At 42.6% G+C, this 17,462-nt stretch overlaps 1 protein-coding gene across 2 annotated transcripts in view; it reads right to left on the bottom strand.

Annotated features, from left to right (window-relative positions):
- Positions 1–17,462, bottom strand: part of man2a2 (mannosidase, alpha, class 2A, member 2) — a 77,423-nt gene that overhangs the window by 15,715 nt on the left and 44,246 nt on the right. For both annotated transcript variants that reach the window (XM_072282139.1, XM_072282138.1), the window contains exons 11-16: positions 14,742–14,856; positions 9,227–9,294; positions 6,287–6,452; positions 4,836–5,066; positions 2,891–3,013; positions 1,750–1,864 (exon numbers count right to left, since the gene is read on the bottom strand). In XM_072282139.1, the coding sequence (XP_072138240.1) occupies positions 1,750–1,864; positions 2,891–3,013; positions 4,836–5,066; positions 6,287–6,452; positions 9,227–9,294; positions 14,742–14,856 (818 nt within the window). The remainder of the gene's footprint in view (positions 1–1,749; positions 1,865–2,890; positions 3,014–4,835; positions 5,067–6,286; positions 6,453–9,226; positions 9,295–14,741; positions 14,857–17,462) is intronic.

Here is a 17,462-nt window from a genome sequence, read left to right as displayed (position 1 = left end):
GGAGTGTTAGTAGGTTCATGGTCCATTTAGAAATCTGAAGGCAGAGAGGAAGAAGTTGTTCCTAAAACATTGTTTGTGTTTTTTCAGGCTCCTGTACCTCCTCCCTGATGGTGAAAATGCTGGTGAGAACAATTCAGATTTATTTATCATATGTACATCAAAATATATAGTGAAATACATTGTTTGCAACACACCTATGGTGTGCTGGGAGCTGCCTGCAAGTGACACCACACATTCCAGCACCAACAGTCCCAATACTTGGCAGAGTAACACATGCAACAAAACTAGCAAATTAAGTACCTTTCCTCCCTTTCACCCATGCACATACACACAGTACTCTAGGCAGATAAAAAACAGCTTACACAGTTCAAGTTTAAATGTCATTCAACCACACACACGAATACAGCCCAACAAAACAGCATTGCTCTGGGGCCAAGACATAATAGACACACACAGTCACACACAGCACATACAATTATGATCGCAGAAAAACATAATTACAAAAAGTCTCTGAGTGCCATGGTGTGTAGATTGCTGGTGCATAGATGTTGGCCTGAAGCCATATTTCTGCAAGAACATCCCATAGCAGTTCCTCATATCATGCAGTTGCAGACAAACGTAACCCAGCTTGTCCTCCATCAATCGAACACTGGAGGGGCCAGACCCAATCCAGTGGCACACAGCCGGCTCCAGCATTTCCTTCCTTAGCGGACGCAACAGAAAGACCAGCGGCATGAATGAGGGCCTGGTCTGAATCCCAACCGAAGGCTATGCAGCTCCGCCATCAGCCTTGCTAATAAACCAGTGAATCAGATTCGCAGTACCGAGTTCCTGGCTGAAGCAGGTTGCAACAGGGTGTGCACCAGATCTAGCTCCACCGTTATCCAGCAACGCTGCAGTACTTGATGCTCTTGGTAACCAGCAGTCTTAACAACATAAGGGGAGTAGGCTACTTGATCCTACTATTCAACCTCATCACAGCTGACCTACCTCAAGCCTGATCTGCTCTTCTGTACCACTTCCCTCAAGTTCTCAATTTCCTCATCTTTCAGGAATCTATTTACTATTTAAATACCTTCAATTATCTCACCTCCACAACCCTGGGGTAGAGAAGTCTGAGATTTATCACCATCTGGGACAAGTTCTTCCTGTGAACATCAGTTTTAAAAGACTGTCCTCTTTCATTGTATTTGCGTATCCTCATTTGTGTTTCTGAGTGAAACATCTCCATGTATGCCCTACTGTTCCCCTCAAAGGCCAGAGTCATACAGTATGGAAACAGACTCTTTAACCCAACTTATCTATGTAAACAGTTTTGCCTGGTGATCTAATCTTATCTGCTTGTGTTTGGCCTGCAGCCCTCTAAACATCTCCTATCTATGTATTAGTCTAGATGACTTTTAAATGTTGCTGATGTGCTCACCTCAACCACCAGCTCTGGCAGCTCATTCCAAACGTGCACCACCCTTAGTGTGAATAAGTTGCCTCTGACACTCCTTCTAAATCTCTTGCCTCTGATCTTAAACCTATGTCCTCTAGTTTTCAATACCTCTTCCCTGGTTTTCATGTGTATTCAGTAAGATCACATCTCATTCTTCTAAATAACGAATAAAATAAACCAAAGTTTTTCAGCATTGTAGGACATCACTTTCAATCCAGCAAATCTCTCCGTATCTGCTACTATTCTTGTCCCTCCTGGGAAACTCTACATCATGAGAACATACTAAGGACAAAGAAAGGTGCTTTTACCTGGCAGCTTGTAAAGACGAATTATTTGGTGAAAATGCCGATAGAAGCTGATGACCTCAGAGAACAACGGGCCTTCTGTAATGCGTGTGATTGGAGTCTGCTTGGAAATATAGGCCTGAAATCAGAAACAAGAATACACAGCAATGAAGTGAAAACAAATTAAGCTGCATACAGAAGCATTTACATTGCTGGTATAAGGGGCAGCTGTTATGAGTGCCAGGTGGTTTCACTCCTGACACCACGACTGCCTGGTCGACCTCTCAACACGTTCCACACTCCTCAGTAAATTCAATTCCTTTTCACCTATTCCTACCTCCCATCACGGCGTACAGCACTTCTGGGTTCCTGTCGACCTACATTCCGCCTTGTTTGAATTCGTCCACCGTGATGCACACCGACATCCCCTTAGGCCCCTTTACAATGGCCCGTTCCACGTTTTGGAACGGGAAAAAACCACTTTTATCATAGATAAGAGGGGTAAACCTGAGTGTATTTTGGTAGATCGCCTTAAAACAGCCGAAGATTTGGAGGATTCCAGGACCATGAGCATGTCAATGCACCCCTGGACGAGCCAGAAACACCTGTGTTCCTCCATCCTTGGAACACAGGACCCAAGCTGGGCAGCCTGGACGGGTTCACATTAGTGAATTCTGGGGTTGGGGGCCTGTGAAGGGTAACGTAATTGGTGGAAACATACATAATTCACATCTGCCAACATTGAGTTGGTGTTTCACTTTAAGAGGCTGGTCTGACAGAATGATGAAATTACATAAATGGTTTTTAGCTTGCTTTGAGTTCAGTTTTTTGGGTCCAATAAGTGAGTTGCTATGGCTTTTCTGAAACATAAAATGCCTCTGCTGTTTTATTTGCAAAAACGTATAGACTCCGAGGAATCTCCAAGAAATGTTCAATGAATCTAGTCAGTCACAATCTTTCTACATATTGAATATAATTTTTTCCATAATCATGAGATGAGCATTTTTATTCTAACTAAATGCCTCAACAGTGGTTTACAGCTTTGAGTTTAGATTTCTCAGCTGTTAAGTCAGGGCTTCTATAACACTCACAAAAGGAATCCCACAAATAATAATGTCTCTCCAGCTGCTTTTAAGAACTGAACTACTGTGAGAAAACCTCATACCCTGGCTTCACCATCAGGTAGGAAGAGATACGCGCCACTCTTATCTTTAAACTGCCGTGTCCCGTACCATACAAACTCCATCCGCACCTTCTGCTCCTGCTGGTCATCTTTCCTTTTGATGTTCTGGAAAGCAAACAGCAGAGTTAAAGAGAACATGCAGGTAAACAAACAGGATGGTCACATTCCACCTGACCTACGCCAGGAACAAAGATAAAATGTACTAACATTGTTGACTAAAAAAAATGCAAACTTAAATACCTACCCAAGGTCAGCCTCCAAGTAGTGAATATGTGAACTTAAACATGAGGAATTCTGCAGCTGCTGGAAATTCAAGCAACACACATCAAAGTCGCTGCTGCGTTCACCAGCAACTTTGAAATATGTGAACTTATTTTGTTTTGCAAACTAAACTTTTCAACACAAACATAAGCACTAAAAACATCACCATGGACAGTTCCGAGCCTGGCTACAAAGGGAGGAAGGTTAGTCATGGGGCTAACATCCCAACCTGTAAAAACCTAGTGCTACAGAAATGCCAACAGAAGCCCCAAAGGCCTCATCTGGGGGAGAGGAAGGACCTTTACTCAGAAGAGGTACGAAGCTGTGTGGTGAAAGCCGTAAGACCATGGATGTCACAGGGTCAATCTTCTTTCTATCATCCAGGACCACGACAATTGGAAAATGGCAAGTGCAGAATCTCCAGGGAAAGCAGAAGAGACGCCAGCCGAAGATGCGGCCTTGAAGGTGACATCAAGAAGATGGGCTACACCTGGGGGCAACTTGAAACACTGGCCCAGGACAGAAGACTCTGGTGACCTGCAGTCAGCAGGTTATGCCCCAGTAGGGGTGATGGGCTTAACTAATGAACGATTGTGACGAGAATACACATAAATTAAGATGTTTGCTGGCCTGGGCTAGCACCAGTGGCATCAGCAGTTGGTCTGCCACCTGTCCTCAGGGGAAGGAGAGATAAGGAACAATGAAGCAGCATCTGGAGATGTGTAATGAAGGGACGGGAGAGAGAGAGCTGTCTGGAGCGGCTCCCCCTTTGAACCCTGAACTGTTTGAAGTGATGGACAGGCGATACCCCAGCAGGGGGATAAAAAGGGACAGGTTCGCTAAGGCAGGACACACACGACACCCGAGGTAACGAGACCCTGGAAGCGGTGCGCCTCTCACAAGTCGGTGAGAAGCTCTTGGACGGTTGATCGGGGGATCAGCCTTAAACGCACAGGATGGAAAGGTACGATCAGTGGGAACCCGGTGTGTGTCCACCCTCGCTTGGGTGCCGGGTTCACTGCAGAGGATCGACCGCATCTGGAGGAGGGGTCACAGTCGGTGACCCCAGGTGACATCACAAAGGACTCGCCCGAAAGCTGCTTGTGAGCAATATCGCCGGTCTGTGAGTGGAAGCCGTTCTGAATGATCAGTCATTCTCGTTCTCTCTCTCCCTCCCCCCACGTTGTCCATCGCCATGGCAACGATTACTGCGAACTGAACTAAATTGGACTGAACTTTGTGTCACTTTGAAATTGGTCATTTACCCCTAGACAACGATAGAGCTTGATTGATGCTGTTATCGTTATTCTGTGCACATGTGTGTTTATCACTGCTGAACTGTTGCATTTATTATCCTTTCGATTACTGTGTTGCTTGTTTCTTTAATAAAACTTTCTTAGTTCTAGTAATCCAGACTCCAATTGAGTGATCCATTTCTGCTGGTTTGGCAACCCAGTTACGGGGTACGTAACACGATAAAACACCAAAATGCTGGGAAGTGCAAAATATTAACAAACCCAACAAGTTACTCAAATCTCTCAATCCATGTGAAGTGCCTTGCTTTTGGTGGGTTCTATTACATGCTCATCCAGGCAATTGTACACATTCCTGATTTATTCCTCAAATTTATGCCAGTGATATTCATTACTTCTGGACTCAGTCCTACCTCCATCAATCCAGTGACTCCATTAAACCACACTTGCATGTGCTGATTTTCAATGAAGAAATCATCTGTTGAGGACTCCAGGATTTTCACACTGAATGGCTCCTTCTTACTCACAGTTACATCTCTGTTGCGCAGGTAGATGGCCACGTTGGAATTCACTGGTGTGTTAAATGATTCAGACAGCTGGAACACAGCTAGCCCCAGAGCAGGGAGCCAAGCAATGAAGGAGACCTGGAGTGACAATCAGAAGGGCATTAGAGCAGATTGCTTATACATGTAATTCTGTACTGAATAAAGGGGTTTCTCACCATCTGTTCTGTCTGAGTGCTCAGCCTGTCACATTAGCTGATTCACAGATGCAGCTTGACCTGCTGAGTATTTCCAGATTTTCTACCTTTATTATAGATTTCCAGTATCTTCAGTGTTTCTTCTCTCACCATTAGTTTGATTCCGCAGTATGAATAACTAGAGGAATCATTGCATTACTTATTGGACTAGTACTATTTATAGGGAGTGGAAGAGAGATTGTAGAATGTAGCTAAAACACAATCAACTATAGTCTGAAGGTTGACCGAAAGTCTGGAAGTTGAAGCCGGATGGTCAATGCCTAGAGACTGGAATTGGAACACTGCCCGTGTGTGGGTGGATTGAAGGGAAGTGAGGGGCTTGTTTTGCTGTTGTTATTTTGTTGCTTTTTGTGCTCTGTGCTGTTCTGCCGAACATCATAGACATCTTATGTTGGTATCAGAATGTGTGGTGACACTTGTAGGCTCTATGTTTTGAAGTACATGTGATAAATATACAAATCTAAGCGTAGGTGGTTTTCTGAACTGGTAATTTATTTCATAATGGGATCTGGACATTAACTGGCAATGGCAACAGTTACTGGGTACTGCTGAAGTTCATGAACTTGGGGCAATTAGGAGTCAACTACACTGTACTGGAGTCACAAATATGTCACCAATTTTCTGGGCTGAACCAAATGTTCACGCTTATTGAAACAAGCTCTTGGATGGAATTCAAGACTTATTAAACTATTTGAAGTACATTTTCTAACTGCCATTTGAACTCATGAACATCGACTGATAGCATAAGACACTGGCTGCTGGTTCAATATCTCAACCACTACACCACTATACCCCAAAGCAACATGCTGAAAGAAACAGTATGCTTTTGGCAAACATATCCCCAGCATGTGCCAAAGCAGAGCAGAGCTAAGCAATTGATTTGATGTTTAACTACGGTGCCACATGAAGCATTATTTTGAGAATTCCATGGAACCACTCCACAAATTACCCACCTACTCAGCTCCTTAGCCACTACATGGCACTATCATGTGGTGCAAAGGTCCAAATAGATCAACAGGAATATTTCGCACACTGATCATTATACTTTACTAAGTTTTAAATACAAATGGATTTAAATTGCCACCATTTCACACTCTTCATTACCTGGTATGTATCGGCTGCCATGTCAGTTGGCGATTTCCACACTGCACTGATCTGTGTGGGAAGATTGCTTCCATCAATTAATGTAACTTTGACTCGCGGTGAAGTGGTAAGAACAGAAATCACACAGAGACGCTCTTGCTCAATAGGATTGAATACAACCAGGTACCTGTTAAACATATAAACAGATTAAAGTATCTAACCAACTTGAGACTCTTCGCAGAAAGACAAATTTATAATGACTGACAATCTCAGGATGTCCTGAAGTACTCCAGAACCAATAAAGTAAGTCTGAACATAAGAGAGGCTGGAAATCCAGAGCAACACACACTAAATGCTGGAGGAACTCAGCAGGTTGGGCAACATCTATGGAAATAAATAAACAGTCAGTGTTTTGGACCAAGACCCTTCTTTAGGAAAGGAAGGGAGGTGAAGTGATATGAGGTGGTGAGCAGGAGGGGAAGGAGTTCAAGCTGGCAGATAATAGGTAAAACTAGACCAGGGGAAGGGGATGAAGTGAGAAGCTGGGAGGTGACAGGCGGAAGAGGGTAAAGTGCTGAAGGAATATGATAAGAGAAGGAGAGTGGACTATAAGAGAAAGAGAAGGAGGGGGCAACACCAGAGGGAGATGATGGGCAAGTGAGGACTCACTGTCATGTCTGTAGAAGATAGGTCACCTTCAGTAAACAACTATTCTTTACAATTGCACTACATCTATCTTCAGTATTACAGAAATATACAAAATGATAGCAAGAATTTTAATGGATATTTCAAAAAGCATAAAAATTTTAAATTTAGTACTGGTCCATAGAAAGTAATTTTGGTAATTAATAATTGAATGATAGTAATGAGACAGCAAAACTTCACTGTGGAAGGTGCAGGTAACTAGAAATGGTATTTATTGGGAACTTGAGGGATGAATAAAGGGAGAAAAGTGGTACTATTCAACATGTTGGAGCTGCACACTGACTGGTCCCTAAGTTCTCATGGAATAAATGAGCTAATCTTAATACACTGTTAATGTATAGAATTAAAACACATGCAAAGTTTCCAATAGATTGGAAAATAGCAAAGACAGCAGGGGAAAATACAGGCTGCTTTGCTTAAAATACATCATAGGGAAAATGTCAGAAACTATTTTTAAAAGACAGGCAAGGCACTTGAGAAATTCAAGTAATCAAGCAATCATTGTGGACTTATGAAAGAGAAATCATATTTCTCCAGTTTCTCATAGTTCCCTGAAGTAAAGCATGCTGTGAATATAGTTGAAACCAGTGAACATCTATATTTAGATTTCCAAAAAGAAAGCATCAAAAGTTATTGCAGAGAATAATAGTCCTACATTGGCATGGACAAAAGATCAGCTAGCTAAAGGGAAACAGATGCTGGACACAAATTACTTTTCCTGTTTGACAAGACATATCAAGTGGCATGCAGCATAGAGCGGTGGGGGCGGGAATCCAATGGTGCTCATCCTGAACTCCACAAAGTCGTCACACCTGCTCAAATTTACCACTGTTTAGACACAATCATCAGAAAAAGCATGCTACAACAATCTTCTACGTTCTAAGGAATAAGGTCCTAACCTATTCACTCTTTCCTTATAACTCAGGTCACATCCTTGTAAATTTTCTCTGTACTCTTTCAATCTTACTAACATCTTTCCTGTAGGTAGGTGACCAGACTGCACACAATACTCCAAATTAGGCCTCATCAATGTCTTATACAACTTCAATATAACATCCCAACTGCTGTAATCAATACTTTGATTTAGGAAGGCTAAAGTGCCAAAAGCTTTCTTAACAACCCTATCTACCAGTGCCACCACTTTCAATGAATTACGGACTTGTATTCCCAGATTCGTTTGTTCTACAGCACTCCTCAGTGCCTTACCGCTCACTGTGCAAGACCTACCCCGGCTGGTCCTACCAAAATGCAACACCTCGCACTCGTCTGCACTGAATTCCATCCGACATTTTTCCAGTTGATCCAGATCTCTACAAGCTCTGACAGTCTTCCTCGCTGTCTGTTACACCCCCAATCTCAGTAGCATTTGCAAACTTGCTGATCTAGTTAACCACATCATCCAGATCGTCAATATAGATGACAAACAACAGACCCATTTGCCTCATTTCTATATACTCTGTGTCTGTCTCCTGAGTAAATATAGATGCAAAAAAACAATCCATTTAAGATCTCTCCCCCCCCCCGCCCCCCTCCAAAATCTCTTTTGGCTCCACACATAGATTATCATTCTGATCTTCCAAAGGACTCATCTCTTAACTCATCTGCAGAATCCCTTAAGATTCTCCTTCACCTTGCCCGCTAGGGCAACCTCATGTCTTATTTTAGCCCTCCTGATTTCTCAATCAAGTGTTCTCTTACATTTCTGATATTCCATAAGCACCTCATTTGTTCCTACCTGCCTATACCTGCTATGCACCTTTTACTTTAAACCAGGTCCTCAATATCTCTTGAATACCAAGGTTCTGTAAACCTGTTACCTTTACCTTTTTATTCTAACAGCCACATACAAGCTTCTTACTCTCAAAATTTCACTTTTGAGAGCCTCCCACTCACCAAGTACAACTTTGGCAGAAAACAGCCTGTCCCAATTCACACTTAACAGATTCTTTCCAATACCATCAAAATTGGCCTTTCACCATTACTACTATCTGCACCTCTTTAGGAGGTGAAGGGGAAAATAAATACAAGTTCTTTAAAATGGATTCTCATCAATGATATTATCCTTAATCTAAAGCATGCAGATCAGATCATCAGTATGTTTTCATTTGACAACCTGCTACTACTGCCATATTTTTCTTACATCAATAGTGAGTGTATCTCAAAAGTACTTCTCCGATGCTCACCACAATATCTAGACGAAACATGCTGTATGCAAAATATGCAAAACTCATTACATTAATTGCTGTAAATTTATACCTGGGAAGAGATGCAAGTTTTATCACCGTTTTCTCTGGTAATGAATCATGATTTTGCCGTCTGTCATCCTGAAATGAATAAAAAGTCATTATAATTCCCAAACACAACAGAGCTAAGATAACTGCAGGTTATTTATAAACACTTGCTCCACCACTTGTAAATTTTGACAGACTCTAGCTTTGATCTGAAGGGGGGAAGAACGTGTACCACTTCCTCCTGTGGTATCTGACCCCAGAATGGCAATTTAATCCATGAATGGGTTATGCTTTTCCCAAGAGGAAGAAGATGTCAAGTACGAATGCCAGTGAACAGACTCACCTCGGTACATTGACTTAACGCAAGAGCAATGGGAAATTGCAGTGGAATAGAAGAACAAGGAGAAATGACAACTATCAGAGGAGCTTGACTATAGCTGTGCCTTTGGATTTGTTGCAGTCTTTCTTGCTTGATGTGCAGAAGTGACTGAGGTACAGGCTCCAAAACAAAACAAAGTTAGATTATCAGGAGCAAGGGTTGATCTGCTGTTCTGCCAACCCCAGTGTAAACTTTGGATAACTCAATAGTAAGCAACTCACTAGTCTCCAAAAGAACCCGAGAAGCAACAAACATATCTGGCGCAGGATGAAGAACGGGGAAAAAGACACAGGAGTGACAAGATTTATAACTAGTTTTACAGTATTGATGAAAAGCTATTGAGTTAGCCTGAAGAATCAAATATAATCCACAAAACAAGCAACAGGCCCTTCGGCCCTCAATGCCTGTTGCGATCATGACATTTAATTAAATCAAACCAATCTGCCTGCTCGCAATCTATACCTCTCCATTCACGGCACGTGTCTACATGCCTCTTAAACACAACTATCATGTCTGCTTCCACCACCATATTCCAGGCACCTACCACACTTTATAAGAAAAAATCTTTAAACTTCCTCTTCTCACTTTAAAGTATGTCCTCTAGTATTTGATATCTCTACTCTGTCAAAAAGACTGACTCTCTGTCTGATCTATGCCTCTCACAATTTTATACACTTCGAGAGGTTTCCCTCAACCTCCAACACTCCAGAGAATAGACCAAGTTTGTCCAACTTTATTTCTTTATATACTTCTGGACCAAGTGCAAGATTCCATTTTTTGTTAGTGCACATCAGCAAGTCATGTTGTAGTTGTATAAAACTTTGACTAGGCCAAATTTGGAGCTTTAAGACTCATACGGCCAGATTTGGGAACAGATTCTTTCCAACTGTGATAAGACTGCTGAACGGACCCTGACCCAGATCTGGGCTGTACCCTTCAAATATCCCGACCTGCCTCTTGTTTTTTTTTGCACTACCTTACTTCCCATTTTTCTATTTATGATTTATAACTTAAATTTTTAATATTTACTAATTTTAACTATTTTTAATATCTTTAATATTTGCAATCCAGGGAGTGTGAAGCACAGAATCAAATATCGCTGTGGTGATTATACGTTCTAGTACCAATTGTTTGGCAACTATAAAGTATTTGGAATATTGTGTGCAGTTCTGGTTACACTCTATAGGAAGGATAAGGTGGCATTGGAGATGGTGCAGAAAAGTTTCATCAGAATCTTTCCTGAAAGAGGGTATGACTTAGAAGGCAAAGGTGATCAAATTTGGCTTGTTTTCTCTGGAGACTAAGGAGTGACCTCACAGAAGTACTTATATAAGATTACACGAAGCATTGGTAAGGTGGATAGTCAGAGCTTTTCTCTCAGGATGGAAATGTCAAATATTAGAGGACATGGGTTTAGGATAAGATAGGTGGTGGTAGAAGCAGATACAATAGCAACATTTAAGAGGCATATGGATGCACACGTGAGCAGGCAGGGAATAGAGGGACATAGACCACACATAACAAGCTGAGATTAGCTAGATTGGCATAATGGTTGGTTCAGACCAGGACAAATGCATTGTTCAATGTGAGCCTTCAAGTAGTAATCAAAAGTAAATCCCCACTGACTACTTTCCCTCCAGGACAACTGGATCACTCCCTTAGGTGCATTTATGTACAGCAAGATCTTCAATGTACACATGGCACAATTACAACTGGACCTAAAGAAGTATCCAATAGAGACTTCTCAGGGGTAAACACTCTCAAAATTATATAGAAATAGTCCCTCCAATCGTCTTCAGCAGGATTCATTTGCCATAAGGAGAGAAAAGTTTGGAAGAGATATGGAAAAAGTCTGTTTATTACTGAAACACGAGACAAAACTGAAATCTGAAGAGCACTTACAGCTACCTTCACCTCCAGATGTAATTTCTATTTGAAGGGTATTATGAGCACTGGGGTCTCCTTGCAATTTTAAACTGCGCTCAATGTTCTTCCCTCAGAGATCTGCCATTCCTGTCACCAGATTACTGAAGTTTCACTGAACATGTTCTTTGATAAGTACTTTATTCTTGGGCAAGGAAAACAAAACTGCACAGCACTCATGGTACGGTCCTCTAAAATTGCAATGGGAGCTCATTACACCTTTGTTTTATTATTAGAGGGTTTAGTTACAGGAGTAGAGGTCCTGCATGATCACTTCCCGCAGCTGCAGGTTCTTAGTGACGTGTGCAATTTCTTGGAAAAGTGTGTATGGAACCGGACGAAATAGCAGAGGTACATAATGAGTACTGTGCTTCAGTATTCAGTACGGAAAAGGACCTTGGCGATTGTAGGGATGACTTACAGTGAACTGAAAAGCTTGAGCATGTAGATATTAAGAAAGGTGGAAAGCATCAAGCTGGATAAGTCACTGGGACCAGACGAGATGTACCTCAGGCTACTGTGGGAGGCAAGGGAGGAGGTTGCTGAGACTCTGGCGATGATCTTTGCGTCATCAGTGGGGACAGGAGAGGTTCCAGAGGATTGGACGGTTGCAGATGTTGTTCCATTATTCAAGAAAGGGAGTAGAGATAGCCCAGGAAATTATAGACCAGTGAGTCTTACTTCAGTGGTTGGTACGTTGATGGAGGAGATCCTGAGAGGCAGGATTTATGAACATTTAGAGAGGCATAATATGATTAGGAATAGTCAGCATGGCTTTGTCAAAGACAGGTTGTGCCTTACGAGCCTGATTGAATTTTTTGAGGATGTGACATTGATGAAGGTAGAGCAGTAGATGTAATGTATACAGATTTCAGCAAGGCATTTGACAAGGTATGCCATGCAAGGCTTATTGAGAAAGTGAGGAGGCATGGGATCCAAAGGGACATTGCTTTGTGGATCCAGAAATGGCTTGCCCACAGAAGGCAAAGAGTGGTTGTAGACGGGTCATATTCTGCATGGAGGTTGGTCACCAGTGGTGTGCCTCACAGATCTGTTCTGAGACCCCTGCTCTTCGTGATTTTTATAAATGACCTGGATGAGGAAGTGGAGGGATGGGTTAGTAAATTTGCTGATGACACAAAGGTTGGGGGTATTGTGGATAGTGTGGAGGGCTGTCAGAGGTTACAGCGGGATATTGATAGGATGCTAAACTGGGCTGAGAAGTGGCAGATGGAGTTCAACCCAGATAAGTGTGAGGTGGTTCATTTTATTAGGTCAAATATGATGGCAGAATATAGTATTAATGGTAAGACTCTTGGCAGTGTGCAGGATCAGAGGGATCTTGGGGTCCGAGTCTATAGGACACTCAAAGCTGCTACGCAGGTTGACTCTGTGGTTAAGAAAGCATACAGTGCATTGGCCTTCATCAATTGTGAGATTGAGTTTAGGAGCCGAGAGGTAATGTTGCAGCTATATAGACCACTGGTTAGACCTCACTTGGAGTACTGTGCTCAGTTCTGGTCGCTTTACTACAGGATGTGGAAACTACAGAAAGGGTGCAGATGAGGTTTACAAAGATGTTGCCTGGATTGGGGAGCATGTCTTATGAGAATAGGTTGAGTGAACTTAGCCTCTTTTCCTTGGAGCGGCAGAGGATAAGAGGTGACCTGATAGAGGTGCATAAGATGATGAGAGGCATTGATCATGTGGATAGTCAGAGGCTTTTTCCCAGGACTGGAATGGCTAGCATGAGAGGGCACAGTTTTAAGGTGCTTGGAAGTAGGTACAGAGTTGATGTCAGGGGTAAGTTGTTGTTGTTTTTGTTTTCTTCCTACACAGAGAGTGACGAGTGCATGGAATGGGCTGCTGGCGACAGTGGTGGAGGTGGATACGATAGGATCTTTTAAGAGACTCCTGGACAGGTACATAGAGCTCAGAAAAATAGAGGGCTATGGGTAACCCTAGGTAATTTCTAATATAAGGACATGTTTGGCACATCTTTGTGGGCTGAAAGGCCTGTATTGTGCTGTAGGTTTTCTATGTTTCTATTTAACATATATTCTATTTTCCGTTTTGTGCAAAGTGGGTGATCTCACAATTTTCCACATTTTACTCCAATTGCCATGCTTTCAGCCTCTTCACATCCACCAATGTTTTCCACAATCCTATCCAATTTAGTACCGTTAGCAACCCATTACTCCATCCCACCACCATTAAACACACACCATTACTCCACCTCACCACTATTAAACACACACCACCATTAAACACACATCACATCACCTCCTGTCACTTATGAACATACAATCAATTTATGTAAACAATACTAATACATTGTTTTTACAGGATTGCTCCTATATTTGTGTACTTCACAATTATAGTTTTTGAATGCTGCATCAGATCCATAACAATCATTTTGCTCTCCTTTACACTCATTTACTAAAGAATGACAATAAACCATCTTGAATGTTGAATCTTGAGAAGTGGAAATGTGAAATTTCTTCCTCTCAGCTAAATCCTTGATAGAAATCTTGGTTAATCAGGGCAACAGGAATCAATAGTTGTAGTACCCCATTAGTCCCAGACTGCCAAACTGAAAAAGGCTCATTTAATCCCACTGCTTAATTTATACTGAATGACAATCCTCATTCCATGTGAGTTTACAGTCCTAGTGATCACTGATCAGAACTCAATTCCTTCTGCTACCTGTCGGGTGTTTGTACGTTCTTCCCGTGAAGGTATGGATTTCCTCTGGGTGCTTTAGTTCTTTCTCACATTCCAAAGTCGTATGGGTTAGGGCTAGTGAGTTGGGAGCATGCTAGGTTGGCCCTGGAAGCATTATGATACTTGCAGGCTGCCCACAGCACAACTTTCACTGATCGGTTATACAACAGTGTTAAAATGAATAGGCATTCTGTGAGGCAGCACTAAGTCAGGTATCAATGTACATCAACCCTCCAACACTGGGGTTAAATCAATGAATCTCTGTAACAATACAGTACGTGAGATGCAATCTAAAAGAGACAACTCTAACAGCTAATTCCTCTGATCAGAATAGCATTGTGTTTTTTGGCATCACTCACAAATCAGTTTTGTACTAATCTGCAATGAATTTCTCAATCAAGATACTGCACTCAGGGTAAGAAATAAACTGAACCTTTGAACAAATTTAGTTTATCTCTGAGTTTAGCTTTGTTTTCAAAAGGGATAGTTTCTAAGTATCACAGGTTTAACTTACCATCTGTAAGAAAAGGGAAGATTCATCGTATTTGTAGTCATTTTTGCTCTCAAGTACCAGGAAGTGAGCTGCATTAATTATCACCCGTTTCAAATTCATAAGGGAGTGAAAGAGCCTGAAAAGGAAGAACACTCATGTTTAGACAACATTCCATCAAATCTCGGCAAAAAGCCCTTGCACTTAAGCAGCACAATCATCTAATCAAATAACCAGTAGCTCTTCTAATCATTGGCAAATCTCATGTTTATATATTGACACAGCATTTCCACAGGTTTTCTCTAAACCCCTCAGATTTGGCTCAAAGAGTGAGAACTTAAAATAACATCCCTCTGAATTAACTTAGCAAGTGTAAACTACTACAATGGGCTTCATAAACCAGACCAACTATCTTATAGATCAACAGGAATATTTATATACTTTGCTATTTATTTCTGCTAACAGCAGCCCATGACACCTACAGATACCAATTTCACGGAAGTAAAAGCAAGCTGAGCGAATTAATCACTGATGATTAAGATGGCACCATGGAAGATGGGTGAGAGTTGCTGGCAGTTCATAAGGCAAGAAATACAACTAAGTACTTTATTAATAACACCTTCACTGAAAAACGGTAGCCTCAAACATTGAAGAGACGAACAAAGGCGAGGCTGACCCAAGGGTCGAGATATGTGGGTGCAAGACAGAGTCAGAACTCGTCAGAGGTCGAGGCACGTTTGAGGAGAAATGATGGGAGCAAGGTCAGGATATGTTTGAGATGGAGTTGGGGCATGCAGAACTGAGGAGTTTCAGAGCCTGTCCAGCTAAACTGAGAGCAAGGTCTGATCGATAGAGGTGCTGGGCCAATTTGGAAAGATCAGGTACAGGCCGAAGTGTGGCGGCGGAGTCCAGGGCCAGAGCATATGGAAGTGACAGGGCTCAGGTCCTAGTGTGGGAATGACCTGATGTTTGGACAATTTAACTACTGGGCCAGATGAACTGAAATGGCAGGTTTTAGGACTGGAGGCAAAGGTCTAGCCAGTCACTCAGTGCTCCGTGACATTTGCTCCACTCTCCACGGCACTGAGGCTGAGGCTGTGAGACTACTCTGGCTGCTCCGGGCTGAGGCTATGGGCTTGCTCCGGGCTTTGTGTCTATGGACTCACTTTCATTCTGAATGCTGTTGGTTGCTTTTATTGTTTGCACAATGTGTGTGTGTATTTTTTCCCTCTGTGCATTGGGCATTTGTTGGTCTTTTTTTTAAAAATAGGTTCTTTTGGGTTTCTTGTTTTGTGGCTGCCTGTAAGCAGCCGCATCTCAAGGTTGTACAATTTATACATACATTGATAATGAATGTACTTTGAACCTAAGGTAAAGATTAGCTTCATTTGTCACTTTTTAAAAAAAAATTTACTCATTCATGGGATGTGGGTGTGGCCAGCTGAGCCAGCATTTATTGCCCATCCTTAGTTGCCCTTGAGAAGGTGGTGATGAGCTGCCTTCTTGAATTGCTGCAGTCCCTGAGGTCTAGGGAGCCCGCTGGTGGAGTACTGGCATCAGTGCTGGACTTTGGGATGGAAGGTCCTGAGTTCGAATCCAGCCAGCTCCTGTACATGCTTTCCATCCGTGCTGGGTTGAGCGTCGAGCTAGCAACTCGACCTCGTATAAAAGAAATTGCCTGCTACAGAAACATCAACAGCAAAAATTTGATGGCCTATGCCCTCCTGTGAGTTTAAAGGCAATTTCTTTCTCTCTCTCGCTGAGGTGTAGGTACACCCACATGCTGTTAGGGAGGGAATTCCATGATTTTGACCCAATGATAATGAAAGAACAGCGACATCTTTCCAAATCAGGATGGTTAGTGACTTGGAGGGGGATTTCCAAGTGGTGGTGTTCTGCTGTTCTTGTCCTTCTAGATGGTAGTGGTCATAGATCTGGAAGGTGCTGCCTTAGAACTTTGATGTGTTGTTGCAGTGCATCTTGTAGACAGTACACACTGCTGCAACTGTTTGTCGATGGTGGAGGGATTGGATGCTTGTGGAAGGGGTACCAATCAAGTGGGCTGCCTTGTACTGGATGGTGTCATGCTTCCTGAGTGTTGATGGAGCTGCACTCATCCAGGTGAGTGGCGAGTATTCCATTACACTCCGGACCTGAGCCTTGTAGATGCTGGGCAGGCTTTTGGAGTCAGGAGGTGAGTTACACACTGCAGGGTTCCTAGCCTTTGACCTGCTCTGGTAGCAACAGAGTTTATATGGCTAGACCAGTTCAGTTTCCTGTCATTGGTAACCCCAGGATGTTGATAGCAGGTGATTCAGTGATGGTGATGTCACTGAATGTCAAGGGACGATGGTTAGAGCTTCTCTTATGAGAAATGGTCATTGCCTGGCACTCGTGTGGCTCGAATGTTACTTGCCACTTGTCAGCCCAAGCCTGGACATGGTCCAGGTCCTACTGCATATGGGTATGAACTGCTTCACTATCTGAGGAGTCATGAATGGTGCAGAACATTGTGCTGTCATCTGCGAACATCCCTACTTCTGACCTTATGATGGAAAGAAGGTCATTGATGATTAGCTGAAGATGGTTGGTCCTAGGACACTTCCCTGTGGAAGTCCTGCAGTGATGTCCTGAGGATGAGATGATTGACCTCCAACCACCACAACCATCTTTCTTTGGGTCAGGTATGATTCCAAACAGTGGAGGGTTTCCCCCGATTCCCATTGACTCCATTTTAGCCAGGGC

Source organism: Mobula birostris, chromosome 18 (genome assembly GCF_030028105.1).
Source record: "Mobula birostris isolate sMobBir1 chromosome 18, sMobBir1.hap1, whole genome shotgun sequence".
NCBI classification, from domain to species: Eukaryota; Metazoa; Chordata; class Chondrichthyes; order Myliobatiformes; family Myliobatidae; genus Mobula; species Mobula birostris.
The sequence above is the reverse complement of the archived record's forward strand: the minus strand, read 5'-3'. Positions and strand labels throughout refer to the sequence as shown.